Source organism: Halictus rubicundus, chromosome 13, assembly GCF_050948215.1.
Source record: "Halictus rubicundus isolate RS-2024b chromosome 13, iyHalRubi1_principal, whole genome shotgun sequence".
In the NCBI taxonomy this organism is placed as follows: domain Eukaryota; kingdom Metazoa; phylum Arthropoda; class Insecta; order Hymenoptera; family Halictidae; genus Halictus; species Halictus rubicundus.
Window position 1 is genome coordinate 8140209 of NC_135161.1, and position 13849 is coordinate 8154057.

General features: G+C 44.7%; 1 protein-coding gene across 7 annotated transcripts in view; it reads left to right on the top strand.

Annotated features, from left to right (window-relative positions):
* The window catches only part of LOC143360690 (serine/threonine-protein phosphatase 2B catalytic subunit 2), a 206113-nt gene that overhangs the window by 121384 nt on the left and 70880 nt on the right, over positions 1 to 13849 (top strand). For all 7 annotated transcript variants that reach the window (XM_076799782.1, XM_076799783.1, XM_076799789.1 and 4 more), the window contains exons 3-4: positions 1585 to 1709; positions 9246 to 9357. In XM_076799782.1, the coding sequence (XP_076655897.1) occupies positions 1585 to 1709; positions 9246 to 9357 (237 nt within the window). The remainder of the gene's footprint in view (positions 1 to 1584; positions 1710 to 9245; positions 9358 to 13849) is intronic.

The window sequence follows — 13849 nt, forward strand, 5'->3', positions numbered from 1 at the left end:
GCTCTGAATCGACAAAACTGTTGTTTACAATTGCAAAACTAGTTAATAATAATTTATTTGTAATTGTACAATTTTTATTTCCCCCTCGCCGCATCGAAATCTGCAAAATTAATATTTTTACTCACAGAATATGGTTGAGTAGCTATTTTTAAAAAATTGTTCGGTACAAAATTGCTCAAAGGTGCCAGGAATGTGAAATGATCGATCAGATCTATGACGTAGCCTCCAAGAAATTCGCACTGGAAAGTTCTCCCTTGTAAACAGCACGCTTAATCGGTTTTGCGTTAATCGGGTCGAAAACAATCGAATTTGTTTACCGTGAATTCAACGGAGCTTGTGGTGTCGACCCTCGTCGAACAATGAGGCATCGAGCTCTCCCCACCATAAGGATTTTTGTGCCACTGCGAAATTATTCGCAATGAGGGGCACGCGTGTACCTGGCCGTACACTTTTCCGCCAATCAGGATTGGCCTAAAAGGTTCTCCGATTCGAGTGGAAGTTGCATCGACATAGTCTTTCGTCGACCTTCGTGCAGCGCGTGTCTGGTGTACAGTGTTTTTCAGCTTCAGTTGTAATTGGATTATATTTATCACCAAAGGTACATTCTCTGGAAATTATTTCACATTTGCTGGGAGAAAGTGTTCTATCGAATTTTGTCGAGTGTGCGAAAGTGTAGCGTCGATATTTTTATATGTGTGCGCAGTGGTTCTCAAACATTGTTGCTACTGAATATTAATTCCTGAGCTGTCCGTTTAATATTTAACGTCCTTCTTTTATATGTCTTATTGTTAGCGAAAAATGTTTGATGGCGTTTGAACTGCTCTAAGGTCGTGAGAAAAAATCTTTTAGTGATAAAATTAGGCTTGTTTCGAAGCTTGTAGCCTCTAGCTTCACAGACTGTCACTAATTTTCCCATAAAAAATGTTTACCCAATATAACAGGCGGGGAAACACAGGCACTAAATTTGAAATTTTTGGGAAATGTTTGATGACGTTTGAGCTGTTCTAATTTCGTGAGAAAAAATCGTATGGTGATAAACTCAGGCTTATTTTAAAGCCTAAACCCTCTACTTTCACAGACTATCAATAATTTTCCCATAAAAAATTTGCACACATTACCATAAGTGGGGAAACGCAGGCTCTAAATTTGCAATTTTTAGGAAATGTTTGACGACGTTTGAACTGTTCTAATTTCGTGTGAAAAAATCGTATGGTGGTAAACTTAGGCTTATTTCAAAGCTTGTAGCTTCCGCTTTCATAAAGCACCAGTAATTGTCCCATGAAAAATTTTCGCATGGCGTAACAGGTGGGGAAGTGAGGACACCAAATTTGAAATTTTTAGGAAATTGTCAACCACATTTAAATTGTGATAGTTTCCTTTGAAAAGAAAAATAGTACAACGTAATTGTTGCAGTTAAGTTTTCATTACCTGTTTCGCAGGATTTTTTGGGGGACGTATCTAAGAAAACCCAGAATCCTGTCGATGAACTCGACGTAATATTTTCGCGAAATTGTTTAAAATACTGTATAGCGATAAACGGGGCGAACGTGACGCTAACAGACTCGGTTTCCCTTGGTGTTTCAGTATGCGGGGACATCCATGGCCAATTCTACGACCTGATGAAGTTATTCGAGGTGGGCGGACCACCCTCCTCGACGAAGTATCTCTTCCTCGGCGATTACGTAGACAGGGGTTATTTCAGTATCGAGGTAAGTTCATTGTTCAACTTTCGGCTGCTCGGTTGGCCTACAAAGATCGGCGAGAAATGACACGGTAGAGTCGTTTAAATCGAATCGCTTGGTCGACGGCTCTTCTCCATTTTGTAACATCGATGAACAATACAAAAATTAATAAACACCAGTCGAATAAAACCTGATAGACTCTGCACGGCCAGTGGATCGTTTACTGCGTTCCGCAGTTTATTCTAATCGAGTATTAATTGTGGTTCAATTTATTTATCGTTATACACACATGTTCAATATTTCAACGAGATCCATTTAAAAATTAATATTTCGACCCAGACAAATAATTACGTCGCTCGCGGGCGGTTAACATGGTTCAGAAAATATCGGAAAATCTCATGAAAAGAATATAATAACATTGCGAGCATTCATTGAACAAATTCAGAAGCGGTTTCGCGTTCTGAAATGGTTCAAACGTAAACCAAACCTGAATGCTTCCGTTGAAATCGAAAAAAGCTCCCGCGAAACTCGCGTTTGTCTTCCGTTAATTTCCTCTCTTGTCTCCATTGTTATTAAAAACAAAAAAAAAATACATAAAGGGGTAGGTCACAAAGTTTCGTCGACAAAAGCGTTTCTGTTCGCAGAGGAACATAAAAATTGAAAAGCTAGCCCCGAAAGCGCCGAGTACACAGAAATTTGCGAGAAGAGGAATCGACGAATCCCGGGCCCGGCTAATTACCGAGCCTACTAATTAGCGATCCGCTCGGTTAATCATCAATTAATGCTCTCCTCGTTTATCTTCCATCGTCGTCGGGGCTGCGCCTCGCGGGAGGCTTCCGAACTTCTCTGTGAAACGTTTCCGGACCTTTGAGATGAGAGACGCGTGGCCCGACATGCACCGGGTGTCCCGAAAGTATGCGCGAATTTTTTCGGCCACATACGAATCCCATAATCCCATGTCTTTCACACAATCTTTTAGATTACCAACGTTCCAGAGTCGTACCTTTTGTTATTTTTTTGCAGCCTCAAATTTTGTTTATTTCCATACGCAATTTTTTTGAAGGACAGATTAGACTTTCGTCTGAACGCAGACAAAATTTTTAACGGGCCCCTTCCGTTTATACTATTTTTAAACCTTCTACATTACCAGCCTTCCAGAATCGTATCTTTTGTTATTTTTTTGCAGCCTCAAATTTTGTTTATTTTCATACGCAATTTTTTCTAAGACAGATTAGACTTTCGTCTGAACGCAGAAAAAAATGTTAACGGGCCCCTTCCGTTTATACTATTATTAAACCTTCTACACTACCGGCGTTGCAGAATCGTACCTTTTGTCATTTTTGTTTTGCTTCAAATTTTGTTTATTTCCATACGCAATTTTTTTGAAGGACAGATTAGAATTTCGTCCGTAGGCAGAAAAATATCTGACAGGCCCATTTCATGTATAATGTTTTTAAAAATTGCCCAACGCTTCGATTCTTCCTGTGGAAAGACAATTATCTTTGGGACAGTGACTTCTCGTTATATGTCAACAATGCGGGTCTTGCCAGCGTCATGTATCGTCCAGGAACTCGAGACATGTCATGTTTACACTCCTCTGCGTCCGAGGCCTCTCGAGCTTAGGTTAGGGGTATACCCCGCGGCAGTGGGGATAATTCCGCGACGTTTATCGTCCAGGCCTTGGTGACATATATAGAGAAATCGCTGTACATTCAAAAATGTTTATTGGAGGTCCTCTAAAAGAAACGTGAAGACCCCAAGAGACGTTTAAACTGGCTAAGTTTTTGGATTTTGAAAATTAGCTTTTTGAAAAGATATGAAACTCAAAAATTCAATTTTCGCCACGAAAAATGGGTTTCCATTGTGCTCGTCTATGGAAACCCTGAAAATATTCGGTTTTTCCCGTAGCAAGGGCTCGAAAGGACACACGTGTGTTCGTCGAAGGGTTCGAAGGATCTGGTCAAAGAAGAAGGAGAAGATGAAGATAAAGAGGAAGTGTGGGAAGGTTAAAGAAAGAGAGAGAGATCCAGCTCAGGGGCGTACCTTTTATTATTTTATTTTTCTCCAAATTTTGTTTATTTTCATACGCAAATCGCTGTGCATTCAAAAATGTTTATTGGAGGTCCTCTAAAAGAAACGTGAAGACCCCAAGAGACGTTTAAACTGGCTAAGTTTTTGGATTTTGAAAATTAGCTTTTTGAAAAGATATGAAACTCAAAAATTCAATTTTCGCCGTGAAAAATGGGTTTCCATTGTGCTCGTCCAAAATAGTCGGTTTTTCGCGTAGCAAAGGCTCGAAAGGACACACGTGTGTTCGTCGAAGGGTTCGAAGGATCTGGTCGAAGAAGAAGAAGAAGAAGAAGATGAAGACGAAGTGTGGGAAGGATGAAAAAAGGGAGAGCCAGCCCAGGGGCGTCTGCGAGCTCTCTCTCGCCTCGGCTCGGCTCGCCGATCGATACTCTCTATCCGCAATATGCTTCGCCGGATTCTTCGAGGCTGGCGAGGAGAGATTCGCCGGGATTTCTCCGTGGAACGTGCACGCGTTCCGCGCGAGGATTTTCATTTTCTGAGTGAAACGACGAGGCGAGGCGCAGAATCCGGAAGAAATGAAGAGAGGACCGAGGGGGAACCGAACGCCCTGCCGCTGGAAAGATGGGATTATGAGCGAATTGCTGCGGGAAAGACGAAGCCGAGTGGAATGTTTAGATTACAAACACCCGGGGAACCGAAGATGGAAAGATACGAATCACCCAGGAAAAATGGATGAAAGCTCGGGCGACGAGCTCTCCCAGTTTCACCGGTTCCTACGGGAAGAGCTTTCCTGGCGAAACAGTGCCAATTTTATATTTTTTCCACGGTTAAAATACTCGACTCTTTTTTACCGAGTCGTGGTCTCCAGGGACGGGGGTCTCTGTAAAATTTCAAGCTAGAATTCATATCGTACAAATCGGTGCAAAAATTTTACAATTTATGTTTATTTTTTTTTTTTTTTACCATTTCCGTTTCACCGGAAGGAGGGTACATTTTCCCGGTTGAATTCTGTCGATTTTCGGAAATTTTTCCCGGTTAAATTCTATTGGTTTTCGGAAATTCCCTCGGGACACAGCGCGCGAGATCGCCTAATTTCTGCGCGTCGGGTTCCGTTGCCGGGAATGTTTTCTCCGTGCAGGTGACGGGAATCTATGGCGGCACTTTGGTACTCGGGTGTGTTAGCCGTCGGTTCGGTGTGGTGTAACTTCGGTCCTCGAGCGGGCCGAAGATGAATCGGGGTCTCTCCACCGTTTGCGGAAGTGTAAGTAAATTGGGTTCTTACGGCCTCCCGGGTAGCCGGTTCGAGTGCACACTCTCGGGTTTTCGATGATTTCGAGTGGCGCCGATGAATTCGTTCGACCGGGGCGCGCACTTGTCTTCGGAGACACGCGAGCCTCGCGATTTAAATTGGAAAAACTGCCCTTGTCGAGTGCTCGCCGGGAAATTGGGTCGAAGATGAAAATAGCTGGGGGAACGCTGCTCCGGGGAATATTAGAAATAACCGGGAAGATATGCCCCGGGTTCGAAAACCCATTGTACAAGACCCGTCTACTTTTTCTAACGTGAGAACAAATTCTATTTGTTCAGGTAATATCAGAAATAACAGGGAAAATAATTCTGGGTCCCGGAAAAACCATTGTCAGTCCATTAATTGTGCGCGTTGTTTATTAACTTGTAACGCGAAATTAATTGAAATGAACGAACTGATGGCCAGACGTGTTCCGAGACACGGCTAGATGACTAACACCCACCCACGACGACGCTGGCAGCGAATGACGAGACACTCGACCGTCTGCCAACACAATAAATCAACCGTGCTGTTAAATTGTGGTCTGCGAGAGACTCGTTCCCTAGAATTCAAAAATTTCGAAATTCCTCGACGCGCGATCATCCTTGTCCCGCGGCCAATGAAACGTAAATGGACTATCGCGGGGATGATAACGCGTAATAGAGATGCGGATAAACGATCGGCGCGTGCATAATCCCGGAACGAGCCTGGACAATGCCGGCGCCGCGTCGATCAGCTTTCGGATTTCTATTAATCAACCGAGTCATCGGGGAACGAGGATCCAGCCGCCGCCGCCGCCGCCGCCATCGCCATCGCCACCGGTAATTTCCGCGAGCCCCCTTTGTTTCCCCCGCGGACAAAAGACGCGGGCGCGTTCGCGTTAAATCGCTCGGGCATAGTGGTGTCGTTATTGTTGCGCCCGTCGATCGACCGGGAAATCGATATTTTTGGCCGTTCTCGGCGAGCTGGTGCGTCCTTTCAGTCGAACCGAGCGAAATCGAGCAAGAAAATGTATTTGCAGACGTTTATTAGCAGTATTTGTTGAATATTCGTTGTTTGGTAGTCGTGGATCGGTCGGGATGGTCACTGACCCGCGATCAGCAGGTTAAGCGAGCACTGTTCGCGTTGCGAGTCAAGATGGGTGACCGCGGTCGGGGTTTCCCATTTTTCTAGGGTTTCCCGGGTTTTTCCTCTGGTTCTAGGCTGGGCAATTGTTCTTTGGGGTCATTGAGGTAATTGGGGATACGGTTCCTCGTAATCTAAACTGACCATCATGATCAAAAATTGGATTCTGTAGAAGGTTCCATGAGGTCCCAGAGCTCCTGATAACGACGTGGATTTGGATTTTCGTGGAAGGTTAGGGTTGAGATCACGATGGTCATAGGGTTCTGGGCTGTGGTAATTGTCCCCTAGGGTCACAGAGGTCACAGGAATAAGATTCCTCGATAAAAAAAAATCGGGTTCTGAAGCTCAGAGGTTCACGGGATCGCCGGAAATGTATGGCATCTTAGTGAAGTTTTCATGAGAAAATAGGGTCGAGGTCACACGAACGATCACGAGATCCCATCGAGGATAATGTTTAAGGCCGCCCCATAGTGGTGGAACTTCGTAGAACTCGTGCATGGTCTGACTATGACGAGCCTACTCCCCTGAAGCAAAAGTCTCATCAAGCCGTAAACGGTGTTTTAAAGCGATATTTGCTGGGAAAATGGTTCTGCTCGATTTACAGTAATTTATCCCAGCATGATCGTGCACCGTGCTGCTCGTCCAATAAAACAAGGTTTTCATGGAACTCATTATATCACGAGGAGGGAGGAGAGGGAACAATGCCGACGTTTCTCGCTCTCATACCGCATTCATAGCCACTTATGCGATTGTTCCCGGGCAGGGATACGCGACGCGTACCACCTCTCGCGCATTAATAATACACGTGATACCCGCATTCGAAACAAACCGTTAATGTATACACAATGAATAAAAGATGCGTCTCTCTCTCTCTCTCTCTCCGCTCATCCTCCCCCAGCAGCAGAACCGCCCTCTCTCTCTACACGTTCTGTCTACCATTGGATATCGATTCGACGACCGCGGCCAAGTTTATAACGATTGTTTACCGTGTGCGTCGTGACTGCGCATTTTTCGCAAATAAATCGTCGTCTGCGTTTAAACGCCACGCGATCCGCAAGCATTGTTTGCACAATAAACTCTCCGTGTCTTCTCGCTTCGCAGGGAAAATAGAAGTGCGAACAGCGAGCGAGGGGAGTCGACGGAAAATCGGGAATTTCGAGGAATCGTCCGACATTAATCATTTGTACGAGGAAACCCCGAAGGGTGAAATATAAAAATGTAGAAACATCCAAAGAATATTTTAAATTCGTGATTTATGGAATTCGATTGACCCCGCGTACCGTTACGTATGTATTGGACAAAAATTGTTTGGCACAGGCCCCGGACCTTCTGTGGATCGTTTCGAAGGCGCGGATCGCGAGCGACCCATGGTGTGGATCGTTCGATGGTTAAATCGAGTCAGCGGCGGACCACGAGACGCAGGAATTCAGCGTCGCGTTTGCCAAGCCTGTCAGCTCTGTCGCTTCGTAGACAAAGACGGTGCGCTTGGAGAAGATTAATCGCGGAACGGCCGATTGCGTTGAGACGCGAACGCGTAGACGCTTTTGTTCCGCGTTGCTAGTTTTCGTTAATCCTGTCGTCTCTCGTCCGTCCAGCGATTAATTAGCCTGGTGCTCTCGAAATATATTAGCCGTGCAAACAAATTCGCCGGCTTTCTCGAGCTTCGCGTTTAACTTGCCCGATCACGATTTCGGCTCGAACGTTCTATAAATCGCGGACGATGAAAGCGGATAAATAACGCGCCGGATATATTAGCACTTCGACGAAACGATAAACCTTTTTACGACGGTCCGTGTCTGGCCCGTGGAAATCTATAAAAAGCGATCATTTCACCCGTAGAAAAAGCCCAGCCGGTCATAGCCGTCGAGCATTATGTGCTCGCGATAACACTCGTAAAGCGCGTCGGGTCGAAACACCTTGTCCATTCTGTTAACGTAATCATCGATTTTTCAATCCCACGCGAACTTCTCGCAATCTTCTTTTCTCGCTCGAGCGGTCCGGACGAACGAAAGCGACGTTCGCGAATTTGTTTCTGAGGAACCAGCAAGCTTTCGGCGAACAGTCTTCGTGGGTCTGAAAGACGATGTTATCGAGCGTATCTCGCAATTTTATCATGAAGAAATATTGACAATTGTCGAAGATACGGTTATTTTTTATGTAGCGCGTCGCTGGCGGTTGTGCGCTCGAAAAGCGATGTTTGTGAATTTATGTCTGAGAAACCAGCAAGCTTTCGGCGAAGAGTCTTCGCGGGTCTGAAAGGCGATGTTGTCGACCATATCTCGCAATTTTATCATAAAGAAATATTGACAGTTAGCGAAGATACGGTTATTTTTTATGTAGCGTGTTACTGGAGGTTGTGCGCTCGAAAAGCGACGTTCGCGAATTTATTTCTGAGAAACCAGCAAGCTTTCGGCGAAGAGTCTTCGCGGGTCTGAAAGACGATGTTATCGAGCGTATCTCGTAATTTTATCACGAAGAAATATTGACAATTGACGAAGATACGGTAATTTTTTATGTAGCGTGTCGCTGGAGGTTGTGCGCTCGAAAAGCGATGTTTGTGAATTTATGTCTGAGAAACCAGCAAGCTTTCGGCGAAGAGTCTTCGCGGGTCTGAAAGACGATGTTATCGAGCGTATCTCGTAATTTTATCATGAAGAAATATTGACAATTGACGAAGATACGGTAATTTTTTATGTAGCGTGTCGCTGGAGGTTGTGCGCCCGGAAAGCGACGTTTGCGAATTTTTTCCTGCAAAACTAGTAAACATATTGCAATGAATCTGGTCGCGTCTGAAAGCTGATAGTATCGACTACATCTTCTCATTTTTGTATAAGGAAACATTGACAATTATCAAAGATACAGCCTTTCTCCCTCCAGGTGGTACTCTTTGCAGTCTATCGGGGGCGAGAATAATGTTGAAGATCGAATTGTGCGAACTTTGTGACCTAACCGCGCACCCCTTTAAAAATATCCAAAACAATGGAGAAGTGTAGAGTCGTGTTCGGACAGCATGGCAGCACGGTGTTCCCAAAGGATTCTGCACGGTGGCAGAAGCGGAAACGATCTTTCTCCGGGCGAGTTGTTGTAAAAACACTAACGAACCTTGTTCTCTGTTGCAGTGCGTATTGTACCTGTGGGCGCTGAAACTGTGCCATCCAAACACACTGTTCCTCCTCAGAGGTAACCACGAGTGCCGTCATCTCACGGAATACTTCACATTTAAGCAAGAATGTAAGTAACCTCGACGTGCATTTCCCTCCGGAGGTGCGGGGGGGGGGGGTGGGATTTTTTCTGTTTGCGCGCGATCGGCGAAATTCGAGAACCATTTACACGGTCGATTTCCTCGGCTAGGTCGAGAAACCCTCGTCTCGTCGTTTCGACGAAATTCCGTCGCGTCGACGTTTTACAGGATTTTTCGGCAGCGGGGGTGGGAGAGGGGGGAGTGAGAGAGCAAACAATGAACTCCTATCGATTTTCGATGGGCCCCGGTGTGTTTTCGGCGGCCACGGTTTTCACGCCCGCGAATTCCCAACGATTCGCACGCTCGGTACCCGGGGCCGGAAGTGAAACAGCGTGCTCAGAATTCCTGCGGCATACTCGGAGCTTCCCTCTCTCGCCTCGATCCAAAAATCGGGACGATCCATCAAACTTTTGCCGGCGAATTTTTGAACGCTCTCTTGCTTTCAGAGAATGCAAAAATTTATGTTTTTCGAGTTACCAGGACCGAAGACTCGGACAAGCGGTACGTTAACACATCTTGCGCGGGAAGCGACTAAAGTCGTTTTTCACGGATTGTTGATGGATTATTGTTATCGATGGGTTTTTGTGATGTTTTTACAATAAAATCGGATAGCAAAACGTGCGTTGCAAGAATGAATGCAACACGGTAAGACTTTGGCGGCAAAGTGCCCGCGCAAGATGTGTTAATATATGCTTGTAGCGAGCGAGTTGTGTTTTGAATTTTGTTATTGTCGTCGCCGCCGCCGCCGCCATTAGCGCGGGAGCTTTTTCCGGTCGATCGCGACTGGGAAAATCGAGTTCGCCTGAATAATTCGTGGAAGCGGCGGCGTCCGGCTCCGTCGGCCAGGAGGGCATTTTCAATCATTAATCCCGCCGCCTCGAGGAACGCGGAGCTCGCCCCGGCCGTATCAAAGGGGACGAGGATTTTAATTGCGTCCCTACGGCGATCCCAATTTACAATCGAGTTTACACTTAGCCCGATTTCACGCTCGAGAGAGGACGAATTATGGCGCGGACACTCGTCCGGGCAACGGGCTCGCTTGCTGCCTCTTTATCGTCGATTAATGCCCGGCGATACGTGTTTTACTCGGTCTCTTCGTCTCGTTTCCGCGATTTCAATTCGCCCGGGGTCCACTTGAGTTCGAACAACAATTCCGTGACGTTTCGTCGAAAATGTTGCACCGAACGAGGACCGAACTGTGGATCGGTTTCATATCCGTTCCCTTCGAGCGGAAGGAAAAATATAGATCTCCCCTGGAACTTCGGAGGTGATTAAAATTTTTACAGCGACAGTGTACGACTATAGGCATTGTCCAGACATTTTTTCAGAATTTTTGGCGAAGTGCTTATCACTTAGAAAAATGCGAGAATCGATCTTTGTCGGGAGAAAAGAGTTTCATCCCTCTACCCCTTGATCAGTAGGAAAATAGTGCGAGTTTACTGTGGAAGTTCTAAAGCGAAGTTCTTCATATTTGTACAGTAACTTTCTACGACTGTAGTTATCATTCAGGAATTTTTTCAAAATTTTTGGCGGAGTGCTTATTACTTAAAAAATGGGGGAATCGATCTTTGTGAAGATTAAAGTTTCAGCTCCCTATCCCTTCATGAGGAGGAAAATAATGCGAGTTTTCTGTGGAAATCCAAAAGCGACGTTTTTAATATTTTTGCAGTAATATTGTACGACTATAGGCATTGTCCAGAAATTTTTTCAGAATTTTTGGCCGAGTGCTTATCACTAAGAAAAATGCGAGAGTTGATCTTTGTCGAGACCAAAATTTCATCTCTCTACCCCTTGATCAGTAGAAAAATAGTGGAAGTTTACTGTGAAAGTCCTAAAGCCACGTTGTTAATATTTTTACTGTGACATTGTATGACTGTGGTTATCGTTCAGGAATTTTTTCAGAATTTTGGTTAAAGTACTTATCACCTTAAAAAAATACGTGAATCGATCTTTGTCGAGAGCAATGAGTTTCATGCCTCTACCCCTCGATCAGTAGGAAAATAATGCGAGTTTTCAGTGGAAGTCCAAAAGCGACGTCCTCAATATTTTTACAGTAGCAACGTATAACTGTGTCCGTGGTCCAGTAATTTTTTCAAAATTTTTGTCAAAGTGCATCATAGTTAAAAAAATACTCTTTCAACGTTCCCCGCAAGAGGTAGCCATTTTACGTATATTTCCTGTATCGAACAATTATGTTAATCTAAAAATAGTATACGCATAAAAGAGGTTGTAATTTATTCTGGAAATATTTGTCGAAATCGATTTCCGGTTCGCGGAGTGCCCGGATGGTTTGAGAACGCGTGTCAAGGTTGATAACACGGAATCAACTTTCCGCAAGGAAAATTTCTCACGGGGGATGAAGGGAGCAAGTTTTTCTTGGCATGGGTGGGTTGCGCGGGTCTTTGCGGGTTATTCCGACCGGGTCCAGGATCCCAGGGTCCCAGGGTTCGACCGGAATCGCCTCGATATCTCGAGGAGGTCTGCGTGGCGCAGTCGAGTCGGGTCGGGTCGAGTCGACCCGCGGAAAACCGTATCGATCCTGGAAAATTCTCCGATACTGGGTCAAGCCGCGCGTATTTACGAGGCTCGCGTTAACCCTCCGCCACCAACATTACGTTTATGATTCCTACGTCGCTCCTTTCGACCGCTATCAATCCCTCGGGGAACCCTTCGGCCCTATCCTCTTACATACGCCATCGGTTATTACCGGAATTTCCATTTTTCCAACTTACCTCCACCGGCAATCGCAAACCTTGTTGCAATCATACTACTTTGTCAAATATAGTAACTACTCCCAGCTCTTTTCTACACGATTTTGAAAATCATTTAAAAAATTTTCCACGGAGTAGATAGGGGAAATGCAGGCACTAAATTTTCAATCTTTAGAAAAATGTTGATAATGTTTTAGCTGTTGTAATTTCGTTAAAAATAACCATATGTACTTAAACTTGTGCTCTGCTTTCGCAGACTATCACTAATTTTCCCGTAAAAAAGTTTTGCACATCATAACAGGTGGGGAAACGCAGGCACTAAACTTGAAATTTTTGGGAGAAGTTTGACGACGTTTGAGCTGTTCTAATTTCGCGAGAAAAAATCGTATGGTGATAAACTCAGGCTTATCTTAAAGCTTGAAGCCTCTATCTTTACAGGCTAGCAATAATTTTCCCATCAAAAATTTTTCCACATTATAACAGGTGGGGAAACGCAGGCACTAAATTTTCGATTTTTGGGATATGTTTGATGACGTTTGAGCTGTTATAATTTCGTTAATAAAAATCGTACGAACATAAACTTGGGCTTGTTTAAAAGCTCGAAGCCTCTGTTTTCACGGCTATTCCTAATTCAATTTATAAAAAATTTTTCACTTTGTAACGGAAGGGGAAATGAGAACACTAAAATTGTAATGTTTAGAAAACCGTCGGCGATGTTTGAGCTGTTGTAATTTCGTTGAAAAAAATCGTACGAACATAAACTTGGGCTTGTTTTAAAGCCTGAAGGCTCTACTTCGATAGACTATTACTAATTTCCCCATAAAGAATTTTTTCGATTTATGACAGGTGGGAAAATGGGAACACTAAATTTGCAATTTTTCAAAAATGTTCGACGATGTTTTAGCTGTTGTAATTTCGTTGAAAAAACTCGTAAGAACATAAACTTGGGCTTATTTTAAAGCTCAAAGCCTCTACTTTCGCAAGCTTCTTTTCTTCTTCTATTCTTTACGTCCGTAAACATAAAATTACGTTGGGACACGGGTCAAAGGACATTTGTAAATGTTCACGTTTACATGATGCGAATTTTCTCCTGTGACGTTCAGCTTTGCGAATTTTCCTGTTTCGCAAACGGGAGTGTACATCGTCGGCGGTAATTTCCCCGGGAGAAGCAAGGTTTCCCGTTGAAATTCCGACAGCCGGGGCGAGCCAGCATGATCGCGTCGAGGTCCAGGGTTGTTTATATCGCGGCCGGCTGTGTGTTTCATCAGGGTTCTCGTGTTTCGACGAGAGAACCCTGCGAGAGAATCTCGGTTTCGCGGCTCGGCGCATCAAGCACCGGTGGGCAACGCATTATTCGCAGGACTCCTGGCAACTGTCCAGAGGGTCGCCGGAGTCCGCCAAAAACGATTGTTCCGGCGACAACACCGACCGCGAAACGAGAGAGAAAATTAATCGATCGCGAACCGAAACCGAAAGCCGGCGCCTTCGGATCGAATCATCTTCCCGTGAGGTGTCCATCCTAATTTCACTTTTACACTGTCCTCGCACCCTCAACATGCTCGTAACACTGGCAGTCGTCCATCTTTGCTGGGAAAAATTTTCAAACTCAAAATTGTGGCTCAGTCATTTTTCCTATTCTACTGGGTCCGAAGATTTTGGGAAACAACGTCGAGAAATGCTATTATAAAAACTATCAGTGCAAAAATTCCTGCCCAATTTCTTATTCAACACGTGGACTGCCATGTCACCCATGACGGAATTATTTGTTCAG